The sequence below is a fragment of the Montipora capricornis genome, chromosome 10 (assembly GCF_036669925.1).
Source record: "Montipora capricornis isolate CH-2021 chromosome 10, ASM3666992v2, whole genome shotgun sequence".
NCBI classification, from domain to species: Eukaryota; Metazoa; Cnidaria; class Anthozoa; order Scleractinia; family Acroporidae; genus Montipora; species Montipora capricornis.
Window position 1 is genome coordinate 50,465,487 of NC_090892.1, and position 17,500 is coordinate 50,482,986.

General features: G+C 39.7%; 2 protein-coding genes and 1 long non-coding RNA gene across 3 annotated transcripts in view; 2 read left to right on the forward strand and 1 right to left on the reverse strand.

The window, feature by feature from the left end:
* The window catches only part of LOC138018842 (uncharacterized), a 5,492-nt gene extending 5,101 nt beyond the window's left edge, over positions 1-391 (forward strand). The window contains exon 3 of the long non-coding RNA XR_011126074.1: positions 1-391. This exon is cut by the window's left edge and continues 246 nt beyond it. This is a non-coding gene — a long non-coding RNA (uncharacterized lncRNA).
* A 1,229-nt stretch (positions 392-1,620) lies between these two features.
* Positions 1,621-9,207, reverse strand: LOC138018838 (uncharacterized). Its single transcript, XM_068865513.1, has 4 exons — positions 8,723-9,207; positions 8,441-8,561; positions 7,843-7,887; positions 1,621-3,530 (listed from the first exon to the last, which is right to left on the reverse strand). The coding sequence occupies exons 1-4, from the start codon at positions 8,911-8,913 to the stop codon at positions 2,526-2,528; spliced, it is 1,362 nt and encodes a 453-aa protein (XP_068721614.1). The 5' UTR covers positions 8,914-9,207; the 3' UTR covers positions 1,621-2,525.
* A 3,726-nt stretch (positions 9,208-12,933) lies between these two features.
* LOC138019395 (uncharacterized) overlaps positions 12,934-17,500 on the forward strand; it is a 7,077-nt gene continuing 2,510 nt past the window's right edge. The window contains exons 1-4 of the mRNA XM_068866169.1: positions 12,934-13,057; positions 13,206-13,326; positions 13,823-13,867; positions 16,585-17,500. The exon at positions 16,585-17,500 is cut by the window's right edge and continues 2,510 nt beyond it. Coding sequence (XP_068722270.1) covers positions 12,975-13,057; positions 13,206-13,326; positions 13,823-13,867; positions 16,585-17,500 — 1,165 coding nt within the window. The 5' untranslated portion in view covers positions 12,934-12,974. The remainder of the gene's footprint in view (positions 13,058-13,205; positions 13,327-13,822; positions 13,868-16,584) is intronic.

Consider the following 17,500-nt stretch of genomic DNA (forward strand, 5'->3'; position numbering starts at 1 on the left):
ACAGTAATGGAAATCTGCACTGAAGATGGATTCTTTACAGCCACAGAAACGAATCCCTGGAGGATTATGCCAGAAACAAGTGGCACTTCGAAACAAAATGTTCTGAAAAAAGTGATTAACATCTTAAATCAATGTGTTTATGGGCATGGGTTCGGTGACTGTGTGCGAGTAGACTGCAAAACAGTCGTATTTTTTGCGAACGCAAGCAACGCGTATTCAAACGAAAAGCAACGCGGTAAATATTCAAACTCGGAAAGGTCTGGAGCCAGTGTAGAAACGGCGAGGGAGAATGGGGAGAGACATTAATAATGATAATAACAACACTAATAGTAATCACTTCTGTCTAAGTCTCAAGGTTATTTAGCCGTGTACGAGTGCTCTACTAATTGGGGAGACACCAAATCAACTAAAATCAGCACAAATCAAATGTTGGTTTTCGAAGAAAGGGAAAAACCGGAGAACCTGTTACTGATGCATATAATCAGAAACCCATAAGGGTTGAAACGTGTAACGGCCTCTTGTGTGCTGGGAAACAAGCTTCTGAACATTCAATTTGCTAAGTACCATATTTGGAACAACAAGAGCGAGGGGTTTCCAAATATGGTACTTAGCACTGAAACATTCAACCAATCAGTTCGCACTGAATATTCGGAAGCTGTGAACGCGCGTTACACGTTTCAACCCTTATGGGTTTCTGATATTACGTCATACTCATATTACTCAAAACATAGTCGAGTGGGCATAATCCAATAAGAGGGTCATTTTCGTCAGCAATCAAAAAGTTATCATTCACTGTCGGGTTCCGAACCTGTGACCAATCATTGTCGCCTCATCATCTCGTGAGGCAGGGGGTCGGCAAACTTGTGAATTTGATAACCTAAAGTAATGTTCAATATGTATCACTTTCCTCGATTCTGGTTACACCGATAACAAATCATCTAAAAAGCCGCATCCCCAGCATTTTTTCCTGATGCTCTTCGCTGCCTTTCCTCTCTTAACCTTTCAATTTCAGAAGGTATCTCTGATTAGATAATAAATAAAGCACTTGAAGTAACTGAAGCACTGTGAAAAATCTTTACCAAGGTTTGCATCAAACATGGTGAATAGTTGATGTGCATGGTTGTTCCGTTGTTATCAAGTTCCTTCTGTGTCCTCATTACGTTAAAGCGCTATGATCAGATGATTAGTACCCCTGGACTAACGACTCACCAGTACTAAAATTATAATTTTTCATCCTCAAAAAAAAAACACGTCCTTTTTTTTTAAAGTAGATGCAGTTTCAAGTTACAAGAAGTCCTGTTTTTCTTTTCAAAGCACGTTGCACTATGGTGGTTGAAGTCAAATGTCTATCGTGCTTTTAAAGTTTATCGATGAGACGTTGTTTTCCAGGACGCAAGTGAACTCTTCTCTGGGGCATTCAAATAAGCAACGCGTAAGGTGCCCCCCCCCCCTCTCAACCCCGTGCACCCTAGATTCTAGAGGTTATTTCGTGCGAGGTGCAACTTTTTACGAGCATCAAGTGAAGCGCTCTCGAAATCTTCTCACGGAGTTTTTTCAGCCTAGCTCTACAATAAAAGTTGACCATTTATACCAACCAAAGTTTGTAAACTTGGTGCAAAATTAGCTGGCTGGGGGACACGTAGAAAGGATAATGAAAGTTTGTTTGAAAGCATTCATTAAAATTGGGTCAGTTGTATTTGGAGCAATTTATTACAAGCCGTTCTTTCACGGAAACCGCTGAAAAACCGGTTTGTATGTTTGAAGGAGTCCTCATCCTTCAGGAAAAACACCGGCTGTGAAATTATACCGCCTTTTCATACAGTTATACCGCGAGCGCTTATCATGCATGCACAGTCTTGCTATATAATATTCAGACTTTTCACCCTAAAGCTTATATAACAACAACGCCATCGAGCAAAAATAATAATAATTTCTGCCCTCAGTGAATGAGGCTGAAGCGAATCTGTAATCTGGGGAACACATTTTTCTTCGACACGCAAGGGATTGTGGTCAAATTCGCAAGGAATTGTGCTTATGCCTTAATGAAAGAATTAAGATGCGCGATATGATCTTGTTACAAAGAAGTACTCTGTTTTTCATTTCGCAACTATAGATAGTTTCACTGTCACGCAACAAAAATAAATTCGAAAGTGTTATATGAAAAAGCCGAAGAACTTTGAAATGTTGAAGGAAACAAATCTTTGCATGATAACACCATTTGACTTCAAGTACCAGAATCCCTCAGGTTTCGCTTGTTTCATGTTAATTAGAGCTATTGTTATTTTTACCCCACTGGGAATACAAAATTTAAACATGAAAAGAAAAACAAACTGCATTGTGGTAGTTGTAGTCAAATGAGGCCATCGTGAAAATTGCCTATTGAACTTTGCTCTTTTATATAAGTTTTAACGTTAATTGTTGCAATTCATTGGAGTAATGGCTCCTGCCATAAAGGGAGTGAAAGAACAAAGGCGACCAAAAAGGACAAGGAGCAAACGACGCAAAGAGACGCCAGTGGCCTGCCTTCATCGCACCCATATTGCAATGCGTTTGTTCGGTACCTTAATATAGCGAGCCCCAAGGAAGCCAAACTGAGCAATATCCCAGCGTGCTTTAAGAGGAGTGTCTTGTAGTGTTGCATAGTGACTCTTGAGCATGACTTCGTTTTGATTATTATCAAGTAGACATGGTTTGTTTGCAGCGGCAGGGGAGCCCACGTGAAGACCGTGGTCATAAAAGCGGTATGAGTGTGTCACCTTGTTTCCCCAACAGATGATCCTCCCAGTGAATGTCTTGTCTTTACGAGTGTGTTTGATGATATTCCAAGTATAATCCACTTTGTCCAAATTGTACTGGCCCCACTCATGATCCACGAACATTGAATTCTTTTTGCTAGGGTTGAAGGTGGCGTAGGCGTCTTCCGACGGCGTCCAATCATTGGCTGTGCCAACAAAGGTAAACCGAACAGACTGACGGCCAGATAAGAAGAGCAACCGAATGAGCGTGTTGTTTAAATGGACTCCGGCATCAGCATCGTTTTTGATGGACAAATCAACCGTGTCTCTCAGATGAATGTCGTGGAACAGATTGCCATGCAGAGGATTGGTCTTCGAGCCTAAGCACATGCCCCCATCACGGTCAGGACACACCCAACTGTAGTCATCGGTTACCTTAGCAACCAGAGTCCAGCCTCCTCCCGATGTGGTCATATCACAGTAAGCACGAAACGCATTGCGTGTGTTGTCCTTACCAACTGGGTTTATCCAGTACATACCATTTCCCCGGCCCTCTCCACTGAACAATATTTCGAGGCAAGACTTTCTGGGAGGTGAATTGTTAATCTCTCCTAGAGGGACAGTCTGCAATTGTAACCACTGCTTTTTGCTGCAGATATTTAGCGTCCCGAATTTCGTGTCATACCTAACTTCACCTTCAAGCCGTGCACTACAAGTTTCCGAGTTAGATGTGCGCAGACGTGATGCAAGCCCAACGCTCTTGTGTTCATCTGTACAGCTGTCCCCTTTTACACCCTGGAAGATCGAATAATAACTTGGGTTACCTTTGTAACTTTTTATCAAACTCAAAACTTCGTTGACACCAACATATTATCGATTGTAAAGACAGAATGCTTTTTATGGTTGTAGTTTTCATTCTATGCAAAAACAGACCTAGAATCACGGTGTAATGCCAGCCTGTATGCGTGAAGAGAGATTCTCTTCCATCTTCCGGCGGAGAGATGGTGTTATATATAAGGTTTAAGAAAAAATATTCTTTTTATATAAAGGGATTTATTTTCGCTGGTGGCCCGAGGATATTTGGAAAAAATCCAAGTGCTCATTTGAGGATTCGAACCTACAACCTTCGGATTGTTCGGATGCTCCACCCTAAGTAACTGAGCTTTAGGAGATTTGTGGAAACTAGGCCATCAACTAGAGTCATGTGACAATTTTTCCGCCATATTGCTAGGATCTGGATTGTCGAAATGGAACATTTTCGCATTTTGTTTGATCTGTATTCCCACAAAACGAAATTATGACACTGCCTTAGCTGTAGCGACCAGAAGAAGCTGTGCTTCGACTGTATTTGTTGTTATAAAATAACCCAGTTAGCTACATAAGTATTTTAGCTAAAGCCTTCTTCTATTCATGCAAATTTTTCAAATTATCTTTGCTGACCATATGCCATTTAAGCCTCCGGCTTTGGCTGTTCTCATGTATTCTTCAGAGTTTGATGTGTAACAATAAACAATAAACACAACCAGATACAGATTTTACATATTAATGATTTTATATCAGGAAGTGGAAGGTAATCTACAAATTCAAGAGAACAGGTATTAAAAGGCAAAGATTGAGGTATTAACGCTTTCCAATGTAAAACTACCACCAGAATAACCTTACAAAATCACGAACCCATGACAAAGTTATCTATCTTGATGTTCCCGCGAAACCATACATTTCCAGCCAATCATAAATGTTACGTAATTGACTCACGGTACCCTTGGGATCGGACAACAGTTACTCCTGCTGTCCTAATTAAAAACTTGTCTAAAGGCATGTTAATATGGAGGGAGAGTACCATGGCTGACCGAGTTACCCGGCTTGGAGGGTTAAAACGTAGCCCGCCTTTACGTTCAACTCACCTAAGCGGGATATGATCACTGGGCTTTTTTCCGTTGAGTGGCCGCTAAGCACAACAAGGTTTCAAGGTTTCAAGGTTTTATTTGCCATGATTACATATAATGTATCCGATTTAATAAAGAAAATACAAAAAATTGTAAAATAAGGCGAGGAAGCCCATAAAGAAACTATAAGAGCTTATGGAGCTATGGGCTTCCTCAAATTAGACTAAGAAATTAAGTTTAAGATAGCACTGGGACGTAATACAATATATTATTAAAAAGACGAAAGAGTGCACACACACATTTATCCACAAAAATACAAAAGCGTAAATACTTCGAACAATTTGATGCTACTAACGATAAAGAAGAAATCTTTCAAGGTTTTTGCAAAACTGAGCGGTAGATCCAGATGACTTAATTTGACTGTCAAGAGAATTGAAAAATTTAGGGCCTTGGAAGCGGATTGAAAATTTTCGTATATTAGTTCGAACTAATGGAATATAAAAATTGCAATTGGATGAGTTTCTAGTATTATAAGGATGAATATAATTAGCCAGTGTAAACATGTCATTAAATGAATTTGGAAGTAAACCTTTAGAGAAGAAAAACATAAACTTGCCTAAACAAACAAGAAACGTTTTGTCGGCAAGTTTAAATTGTTTATCACTTGTTCCGCTGTTACTTTATTTCTCCAGATTCACTGTCATTCCGTTCAGCAGATGTTATTGGTGAGCGATAACGACACAATTTCCCAGGATGGTCTGTAATTTCGCGCCACCATGATTTCGCGGCCTTCTTATCACGCGTAGCCAGGGTAACCAGGCAAGAACCGTTTACTTGCCAAAAAGATAGCCCTCCTAGAAGGTTGCCTCGGGCAAGTAGACACGGAGAAGGCGGGTCACCACGTTTAGGTAGCATGGAAACGCTTGACTGCGACTTCAACAGAAACGTATGAAAAGTTGGCTCTCCCACGGTTGCTAGGTAAGCCGGGACACCCTCCCTCCTTGCAAATAGACCGAATAATAAACTGGTGTCTGACAATGCCGTGACGTTAATTAAAAATGCCATTTAGACTCTCTGAGTTATGGGCGCATAACAAACTGTTCAATTTTGTAATAAAGGGAATAATTGCTCGCACCACAAGTGATTTTAAACGGAAACTTGAGACATTTTATTCAGCAAGGAATTTTGTTGGTGCAACTATTTTATATCTACATTTTTACAGTTTTTTAGCTAATTACTTTTCTAATTGTAAATAGTGTATTTTTCTTCTTTTTCATTCCATAATAATTGTAAGTAAGTTTTTATTTTTAATTTATTTTTAAATTTATTGTAATGTCTGTAATGCGCGTTTGATTATTCTTATAGAAAATGCGCAAAATAAATTTATTTCATTTTTATTTTATTTTTTTTATTTTTTGTATATTTCTATTACCAATTTGGCTAATTCACATCTCGATTTGACCAAATTTCAACACGGTCACCAACGTAAGAAAAAGGTGAAATTAGGCCGGAAATGCACAAGAGAGCAATGAGCGAAAACACCCCAACGCAGTTATATTATTTCCCTCAAACCAGGAGACCTCGGTTAGCCACAAATTAGTCATTTATTCTCAAAGTACGTGGACGATATCTGAAATAAAACTGTGGTGAACTTGAAGCTTAAACTTAAGGCTTTTTTTCATTGACCCAGAAGACGGTCTGGAAGCGAAAGCAGCTCTTACATGACATCTTGCGTGCATTGTTAAGTCTCCCGTTATTAAGCGAATTGCCCTTAAATTTTGAACTGGAGCACAATTAAGGCTTAGCCTAGCTGTATTCCTACTCCACAAATGCCGGATAGATCTTCTGTGTTTAAAGGGACTGTGTCACGTTATTTTATGGTGTTTAGAGAAATGGGGTAATGTGGAATTCCTTAACTGATAAATTACCCTTACAACACAAACACGATGATTCTGAGCAAAAACGACTTTTAATTTATCAACGCGATTTGCCATAAACTTGAAAACGTTGGGCCGACTTTTTTTCAAGATTACCCAAATGCAATCCGTTTCAATCTTGTCCACTTGTGTCCATCCATTCTCTTCTTTCTTTTTGCTGTATTGCTCTTACATTGTTCAAAAGTTTTAAGTGGTTATTGCAATGTTTGATTCTACTTTTTAGGTGTCATGAAATTACATCCTAGCCCCCATAATTATGTAAATCGTCATGGCATGCGCGGTTACTTAACATCGAATCCTTGCACAAACACTGTATTTCGCGTGCTTGTTGCCCTCAAAAAGTTTTTTTGAACGCCCCGCGTCGATTTCCGATGGGTGTTATATATCTGTAGTCGAAAGTGATTTGTTTTTTTTTTTTTTCATGAGCGCGCCACTGACACCACACTCTACGAAATAGTAGTGATGATGACACGTTTTAACTACCTTCAACCGACATAACTTGAGGACTTTTCACTTAAGACCGAATATTTATACCTCAGCAAGCAGAAATAAGATTGTTTTACGCTTCTTTCAGTCCAGAGACTTTAAAATTTATGAACAGCGAAATCTGTCATATACTACTGTATACTACTCCGTAGGCTGAAATCCTAGATTTCCTTAAGAAGGAAATTCCACCCGGTATTTGCTATTGACTTTGGTCAGAATTACTTGTACCTAAGAAGCGATAGTGCTCCAGATGTCTTTCATTCTATCTCAAACACTTTCTATAGCGATTCGTATCACGGCTTTTTTTAGAAGAACAATCTGTATTTTCACTGCACGCGAACCAATCTCATGAGTCCTCATGTGACGTTTTATGCCATGAAGCACTGGAATGACCTCCGTGAGATAGCGGTAAAGTGGATGAAACAATTTGAGAGTTGAGACTGCTCGACAACACTTAGACACTTTCGAGAGTTCCAATAATAATGATAACAAACAAAGCACTGCGAAACGTTCTCGGGAAGTCAAACTCTCGAGCCCCCAAATTGTTGAAGACGCAGGTCGACTTCAAGATCTTAATAAGGAAGTTGTAAGCGATACAGTTGAAGGCTCGCTTCTTGCCGACAGTAATTGCTACCACTTTTCTCAGAGCAAATCGTGTATTTTAATTTCCCTCTTTGTCAGCGCGGTTCAGTCTTAAATTGAGTGCTACAGCAATTCAACAAAATCAAGCTTAGCAATATTAATTACCGTACGAAATAAACGCGAGCAAATTGACGGCACATAGTTAAGGTTTTATACCTTGGGGCCTTGACTTCCTTTGTCTCCTTGTGGTCCCCTTTCACCCTGAGAAAAGAAAATAAACAGCACTGAAAATTGGAAATAGAAGAAATCTCTCAAATTTAACTTGCTAACAGCATAAGATTGCCACCGAACTAAACACATTTTGAGTATGAACACCTGTTCCCCGATAAATGCTTGTCATTTTGCTCACACTTGAATAACAATGAATAGAATTGGAGGAAATGGCTAGAAGTTGCCTTCCAGTTTTGTCCTATCCACCTTTTCTAACACGATCTTCACCTTTCAAGGAACATGGAACGGTGGATGTGTTCCAATGGTACACAAAGTATAATTAATTGTTATATTGGCCAAATAGAAAGAAAACAAGAGCTCGTCTCCAGTAGTAAATGTAGCCATTTGCTGATATCGGCTTACAGTTATATCACGAAGCTCTTGAATGAGTGCTGTAATCAGTAACTTCGTTTTATTGACACACTAGACGAATTTCGAGCGTTCAAGGTAAATAACGAGGCGAAAACCATCACACGGTTTTTTTTTAATGGAAGCATAATTGATGTCCAAAGTGTCATAAAGATACTAGGCATATTTTGCCTACCCTTTCTCCTCGCAGAGAAGGAATTCCCGACAAATACACCTCTCCGAGTTTGATCTTTCTAGCGGATAGCATAAGATGGCCACGCTCCGGCCTCAACGTAAGTCTTGCGTCTTTATGTTCCCTAACGGGAAAATTGGAAAAATTGTACAAGGTTAATAAAAAATATTAACAAATCAGCGCGCGACAGATAACTACCTCAAACTTCATCAAAATTTTATCAGGCACACCGGCCGCATATGAATGTGATTAATTAAAGATGGCATATAAATTTGTTCCACTTACCTGGAGTGCTTGGAAGCTAGTGAAATACCTTCGGGATGAAAAGCGATACATAGCAGGGTCAATCCTAGAACGAGAAGCGAGGCCTGCGGCATTGTTACCACTCTGACTTGAGTCTGATAGCAAGTGACTAAGAGCACTGGCAGCAAACCAACAAAGCACGCAGTAAATTGATTGGATAAGAAGCATGTCATGCCCCAGTCACTCAAGACTTCGCGCTATTCGCACACTGGTATGCTCTTCGATCTCTTCTTTGTGTAAATGATTAACAGTTCCATAAACACCGGAAATGGGCTAAGGAAGGTATTGCTTGAATGCAGGCCATTTGAAGCTCATTTCCCGCAGATTTCTCACTTCGCGAACTCAATCTTTATCCCCGTTCGACGGACACTCCATGTCAGGTTCCCAATTACATCGCTACCAGTTGGTGGCATAGCGCTTCCTTCTGTTGACACGAGATAAGGGTTTTGTTCGTTCGGCGGTGCCCCAAAGCAGCTTTAATAGAGAACATTTGTCTTAAATGATGACTAAATCAAACGATCATTTTCGAGCGAAGTTTAAAGACAAAAAGAAAGCTATGATTTCAATAAAAGAGGGCCTTTTAACATCCCAGAAGGTTAGCATAGCTCATGTTGTTGAACAAAACAAATAAAACGAAGATTTTATCTGTATGCCACACTTTGAGCCCGCCCTAATGGCTTATAAAAAGGCTAAATTAATCACTTAACGGCGTTCAACGTTTAATCTTCAATTAGAACCGGAAAGCGCTTTATTCAGTATGTATTAAAACAACTGAATGCGTTCTTTATGACCAATTAGGTAACGAGACTTTTGTAAGGCATAAGTTGAATTGCTTGCTCATTGTGCTACTCTTTCTCTCACTCTTTCCACGGTTGTCAGCCGGATATCAAGAATTTATTAAATACCTCAACCTGCTTCTCAGGAGATTCTAAAATGTGTTAATGTTTAAATATTTGCTTTATCGCATATTGCCGCACCTCAGTTATGCTTCGCTTCGGTAGATTCAATGGAAATCGGTTCAAAAGCCAGTTTCCGTACTACCTGACCAATCTGACCCCAAATAATACAAATTACTTTAACATTAAAAATTGTTTCACGTCTGTTGTTTCAAGTTTACATATGACACTACTTCATGAGATTAAGCCTAGATTAAATGGTTTCACCTTTCCCCGAAAGAAATAATTTGACCATATCGAGAGACTCAGTACTTTGCACTGGGAGATTTTGATTTTGAAGAGGTCCATCGGATCATGCTGGTGACATCGCCAACTAGTCGATTTTCTCTAGGAACTTGGATAAAGAAATTCCTATGGGTTCTAGGGTGTATCAGAAGCCATGCTGAAATCATAATTTGCAAACTTTCCCTGCATTCAGTTTGACTCCATTCTTTGACGTATTCTCTCTGCCTGGTCCCCTCATGAACCCTTGAAGTACTATGATAATTCATTTTTATTTTGAAATGAAATGATAAATGATTATAAATGATATGTAGCAATCATAATTCATAGCAATAAATTATTAGTATTATAATCACAAATTTTTTGTAGGCTTCCTCGCTTGCGTATTTTTTTTTTTTCTGAATAAACCTAGCTGCTAATTTAATATTTTAATTATCATTCCAAAGATAGAGTTCAATATAACGCAAATTTTATCCTCTCTTTGAACTACCGTTTCTTTACAATACATGTCGAAAGGTTCCCTCAGCTAGTGCGCATGCTCAATCGGTAGAGTATTGCACTGGCCGATCACAGTCTGGGTCATAGGTTTCAGTCCCGTTGAAGTCGCTTGAATTTTTCAGGTGTCAATAACATACAATTTCTCAAATTGTCTAGTTACGTGCGAGGACCACATCTATAACTAGCACTTCAAATACAACTACATTTATTTCATTACCAGTTTCGTGATTCAATGAGTTGACAACGCTCAGTAACACCTTTAAGTGTTTCGGATAATGAGATTTTCCAAGTAAAGTAGTAACAACATGAGCGACAAGGCCTAACTTCCTTGAGACAAGCAATGATCACATGACGATGGCTTTCGTTCTCCTCCGCCGAACGCACTGCATTTCGTTTACTCGTTGAAACATCAATACGTAATTCTAATCTTTTTTCTTTAAGAAATCAGTAGACTGAGGATGTCATGTCATTTTTCTTTGCGAAGACAATATGACTGTGACAAATCAAACAATACAGGCTCCATGAATCTGGGTGTATATAGCTTTAATCTGCCGAAGCAGAGGATAACAGAGAGGCGCGGCAATGAGAGATAATTCAAAATAACAACACACACATAGTTATCTGGAGGTGTTCAATACTTTTATATCCGAATGACAGGAGAAGAAAATTTGCAATTTTACTTTGTAGAAATTCACCCTGGCTATGAAACATCTGGTTTTTCAGAAGCCAGATCTTGAAATTGGCCGTATGCATAGGCCATTCTGGAATTGCGCAGAAAACTGGGGCGAGTCTCAAATTAAAACCAATCAATAAATTGACACCATCACATGAAAGATAACATTGAGATTGGCCATATGCCCAAGTTTGATGCTTTTAGGTCGAACAGAGACCAAGTCACGGACTTTAAAACATATTTAAAAATCCCTACAAACTTCTCTAATGTTGAGGCTGCGTCCCCCAAAACCATATAAACTCTTAAAAAATTTTATCAGATTTGGGACAATTGGGAAATCCTGTCATGGACCTACTATTTGGAAATAGGTGTGGTAAAAACCCCTTAGTTTGCCTATTTTTATGAATATTACAGAAATCGTAAAACATTTTAAGACTTTATCTGGTTTTGGGGTACGCAGCCTCTAAATTATATGAGAAGTTTGTATGGATTTTAAACCATGTTTAAAAGTCCGTAACTTGGTCTCTGTTCGACCTAAAAGCATCAAACTCAGGCAGATGGCTAATCTGAATGTTATCTTTAAAATGATGGTGTCAATTTATCGATTGGTTTAAATTTGAAACTAGCTAGCCCCTGTTCCCTGCCCAATTCCGGAATGGCCTTTTCGAACACGTCTCGCGACGTTCATATTCACTGCACGCGCTCTGCTGCTCCAATGAGGTACGCTTTGGTCTGTTGATAATAGTAATAATAATAATAATATTATTATTATTATTATTATTATTATTTTATGGGCTCAAGAAGAAAATATAATGAAAAACAGTACTAGAAACAAGAATAGGATGAAAAAGAAAAAGAAAAATCGAATACGGTTTTCTAGTTAGCCCTGCTATTTAATTTATCTGTTAATTTATAAGCTATTGTCATGGACTCAAGTTGAAGTGTGCTGATGAAATTTTTTATCATATTTTTATGTTTCTCTTCAAGACCTCCACAAAAAATAATCTGCGGAGATGTTAGAGACGGCATCTTTCTAATCTTAATGATAACTCTGTCAACGTGTCTTCATACTGAGTTTGCGAATGTTCTCTTATTCCTTTGGCCTCCGACGAATGAGCAAAATCCTTATCTGGTGGAAACAAAAGGAAACGCTAGTAGTGATATCATGATTATTTATTTGGAATTGAGTGTTCATTGAAGAGGTAGACAGGCCAGTTGGAAAATACAAAGCGGACTCTGGACTGGACTGAACTGGACTGGACTGGACTCTGACCTGGATTGGACTGGACTGGACTAGACTGGGGGGCACGGGGTGACAGGTGACAGAAACTACAGACAGAAGGAGTTCCTGCAATTATTGAGTAAAGTAAATGGCTAATAGAGCTGCCAATCAATTCCGTTGATTGACGGCTCACACCGTTTTACCCTATTACTTTAGTGGCTCACCCAACTTGGAAGTAATCAAAAAATATAACCAAAAACAAACCAAAGGTGATAACAAAAAAACGAAGCCCGCTCCCCCTCCCCTCCCCCACCCAGTCTAGTCCAGTCTAGTTCATAGTCCAGTCCAGTCCAGAGTCCAGTCTTTATTTTCCAATTGGCCCTCTGTCGCATGCGAAATCTACAGGAAACGAGCTCCAAATTGCCTGCATTCAAGCAATACCTTTTTTAGCCTATTTCCGGGGTTTAAGGAACTGTTAATTCTTTACGTAGAAAGGAGATCACAGAGCATGACAGTGTGCAAATCGCACGAAACTAAGCTATCATCAGTTGAGTGACGTGGGCATGTCATGCTTGTTATCCAATCAATTCATCGCTGTTACGTAAGCTCGCGATGCGAGAGCGTTTAGTCACTTGATTTCAGACTTCAATCAGAGTGGAAACGATGACTCAAGCCTCTCTTTTCGCTCAAGGATTTACCGTACTGTGCATTGCTTTTCATTCCGCAATCATTTTGCTTGCTTCCGCGTAAGTGTCTCTTTTAAGTCGTTTACCCGTTATTTGTGCTTAGTGAAGTTTTAATGAGGTTTCAAGTAACTATTTGTCGCTCACAGGTTCGTTTATCATTGATATTATTATTTTCATTAATCTTCCCGATCTCTCCAATTTCCTAAAGGGAGAATAAGGATGCAAGAGCAGTTCTACAACCAGTGCGTGGCCAGCTTATGCTATCCTCTAGAAAGATCAAACTCGGAGAGGTGTATTTGTCAGGAGTTACTGCTCTTCGAGGAGAAAGGGTACGTTATGCAAGCTTAGCATCTTAATGACTTTTTGAAGAGCAATTGCACTGTCAAACAAGTGGCCTCGCCCCGTTAATAAATGTTTTGTAATCTTTCGTTGCGTGCATAAACTAACCACCTGTTTGTGTAATCTCTCAAGAGCTCCATTAAAGAAACTGCATGCTCGTATGAGCATATTAATTTTGGACAAATATAAGGCCTGCGACCTATATAACAGTTACTAAATAACGCCGTAGTATCTCGGTCCATCAGAAAATTAAACTCGAAAACGCGCTCCACTTACTTTTCTTTCCATTCCTCCGTTTCAATAAAAAATCAAATGACTTCCAACAGTCCAATAGTTATTCTTCCTGACTTAAGGACGCAAAGCGAGGAGCCATAAACATCGCTGGCAATACCCTGTGCCATTTGCGATCTCACTTTTATTTGTATGCACAACTGAGCGGCCCATGTTGGAGCTTTCTCGTATTCAGGGTTATTTTCGTTTTTTAAGGGTGAGACGGGACCTCGAGGAGACAAGGGAAGCCAAGGCTCCAAGGTACGAAAGCTAAGCTGAGACCTGAAGGATAAAATTTCACCAGAGGCACCCAAAGACAGGATGTCTTCAAATATATTAGAATTGCCTAAAATGGTTTCCACTGTTTAGTGAGCTTATAGCCACCCTACTAGACATTTATCTGTTCGAATGTACTAGGGGAACTTTAGGCCTGTAGAAATTTTGCCCCGTCCGAAAGTTCTAGCAATCTTGACAGGTCCGTATCAAAAATTTTATATCATGTTGTCGTCCTTTCTTCCCGAAAAAGTTAGGGGACAATTGTTTAGGATATGATTCTCCAACAAACTTTGGCGAAAATTATAAAAGTTACAAATCTTCAAATTTTCTGCTATTTGCAATATCACAGTTGACTCTTACTCTGCCCAGTAAAATCCTAGTGTTCTTCAATGTGGTTTCGAAATTTCTAGGTACTTTTCAGACTCGTCACTACTTTCCCGAAATATCTAAGAAATCTGTGCAGAAAAATGTCCACAATTTTAGCGCGCGTCACCGGCGGAAAGCCTCTGAATTTTAATATTCCAAAATTCTAGCACACCTTTCTTCCGAACAGATATTTACCGAAGTTACTCGTTGGGTCACTGCAGTGAATAATGTAATTAATAATAAAGACGTTGTTAGGTTACAAATCACTGAAACCACACTGTTATATCAAGCTGGGAGTAGCTGCAATCAACAACTGCCGGCAAGTGAAGAGTTTTAAACCATATCGCTTACGGCAGTCCTAAATCCGATATATTGAGCCTAAAACAGTCGCACGACTCATGTCCGTCATTTCAGAGGTGCGAGTCTTGGACAAATTAAGTTTCTCGGCTGGCGTTCTATAGAGTTTTGCGCAGTTTTCCCCATCTACCACTTAAAAAGAAATCACGGAGGAAAGATATGACTGCCACTCGCTATCGTGAAATCATCTACCTGAACTTGACCTCACTTGGGGGTATCAAGAAATAAGGGAAGATTGAACTCATCGGCTTGCATGCGTGCTTTCCTTTAATTGTTCATTGTCAAAAATAGATGCCACCGTTGAGGACTATACGTAAGTGATGTGTATTATTAGAAAACGACGAGTTTTGCCCTTTGTGGGGGGTTATTGAAGCCGTGTTCTTTAAGCCACCAGGTTGCCTAATCGTAACCAAGTTGTTCTTTACAAGGAAGGTGGGTCCGAACTGAAGACTAGCTGCTAGTATTTCCGACAATTCGCGATCGAAAGGCGCCCGACGGAAATCTAGGATTAATTGTTACAAAAGACGGCACATTAAGGTTTTTCCAATGGCCGGTTTCTTGGTTGAATGCTAAGCCTCAGTTATTAACGAAAGTTGGCAAAATGACATAACATTATCACATTAATTTCCAGTTTCTTCTAGCTTTGTGGAATGCCGCTATATTAATTATTGAAGACAAGAGTCCATCGCCATCATGGATATATGGACTTTTGTGTTAAAGAGTTGTATCCTAAGGAAATTGCAGCTTTAATAAATATCTCCAAGGTACCACAAATCGCCCAATGTACAACAGTAAATCTCAAAGTAACTTCAGAACGTGTACTTTCATTGTGGATAATTATGCTCTACATTCTTTTTGGTTTAAGCGACTAAATTAGGATTAACCGCTTCGGATCACTTTTTTGTCCTGATATGGACCTGATATGATCGGCGATGTGCCATATCAGCCGCAATCAAAATAGCATGAATCGAGGGGAGAAAACAGTCAAGTTCGTCTTTTAAAGGCTTTATTTAATCCCCTGATACAATATATCCATAAAAATATCTAAATTCACGCTGTGTACACTTTGCCAGGACGATCAAGTTGTGCCGTGGTGGTCCAAATCTCTATCGCATTCATCCTCACCGGCTATTCAGTGCCAGGATGCCTTGAATCTAGTGTTTTCAAGGCTAGAATAGAAATACAAGTGAAACTCGTGTGGAAGAGCGCAATTTGTTTAAGAACGTGGAATATCATGCTCAGCTCTAAATCCAACATTATCATATCCTTCATCATTTTCATTTTTGATTTGCCTGTGTGAACGACCAACTCAAAAGGTGTCGATATGATAATGAGGGGTACAGTTCCTCTCCCTCTCGTAATAGTGTATTTATTTGCATGATTCCACCACGGAAAGTTTCCACTGGTGCAATTTCTCTACTCGGATGCGAGAATATTGTTCCGTTACGAAACCTCTGATACCCTAATTAAACCAAGCACGACCCCTCGTCTCAGCCAGGCCTAAAATCAGTCTTTAATTTTAGTTACAGCAAACTGTAATAGCTGGCGTTTTCATTTCATTTTTGTCAGCTTAATAGCAAAATATAATATATATGTCGTGTAAACTTGGTATGGAATAAGTGACAATCGTACCTGTGAGAAAATTTTAACTTCAGAAACTTAGTGTTGTTATTTGAACAAAAGGTACAGAAATAAGAGAACTCAGTGCCGAGACAGTAATTCGATTATCCGGGCTAAGCCAGAACTTAAAAACACAAAAGCATTACTATGGCTGCAACCCTAACAAAAAATTATGTGATTTTTGTCAGTGCAAAGCCATAATTCTCGCCGTTGTAGGATGTAGTGGAGTTTACCGTTAATCCATTTAAGAGGGCTAAGTTTGCCGGCAACAGCGCCTTTAACAATACGATGTTGTGGGCATTTTTCATCCCATAAGAGGTGCAAAGATAACTCATATTTAATCATTTGAATTCTTCCAGGGTGAAAAAGGAAACAGTTGCACAAATGAACACAAAAGCGTTAGGTATGTATCGCGTATTCGCACATCCTTCCCTGTAACTTGCAATGAACAGCTTGAAGGTGAAGTTAAGTACGACAAGAACTCTGGGAAGCTGAGAATCTGCAGCAGGAAGCAGTGGTTACAGCTGCAGACTGTCCCACTGGGAGAGATTAACAATTCACCTCCCAGAAAGTCTTGCCTCGAAATATTGTTCAAAGGAGAGAGTCGAGGCAATGGTATGTACTGGATAAACCCAGTTGGCAAGGACAACACACGCAATGCGTTTCGTGCTTACTGTGATATGACCACATCGGGAGGAGGCTGGACACTGGTTGCAAAGGTAACTGATGATTACAGTTGGGTGTGTCCTGACCGAAATGGGGGGATGTGTTTAGGCTCCAAGAGCAATCCTCTGTATGGCAATCTGTTCCACGACATTCATCAAAGAGACACAGTTGACATGTCCATCAAAAACGATGCTGATGCCGGAGTCCATTTAAACAACACGCTTATTCGGATGCTTTTCTTATCTGGCCGTCAGTCTGTTCGGCTTACCTTTGTTGGCACAGCCAATGATTGGACGCCGTCGGAAGACGCTTACGCCGTCTTCAATCCCAGCAAAAGGAATTCAATGTTCGTGGATCATGAGTGGGGCCAGTACGCTTTGGACAAGGTGGATTACACTTGGAATATCATTAAACACACTCGGGAAGACACAAAATTCACCGGGAGGATCATCTGTTGGGGAAACAAGGTGACACACTCATACCGTTTTTATGACCACGGTCTTCACGTGGGCTCCCCAGCCGCTGCAAACAAACCATGTCTACTTGACAGCAATCAAAATGAAGTCATGCTCAAGAGTCACTATGCAACAATACAAGATACTCCTCTCA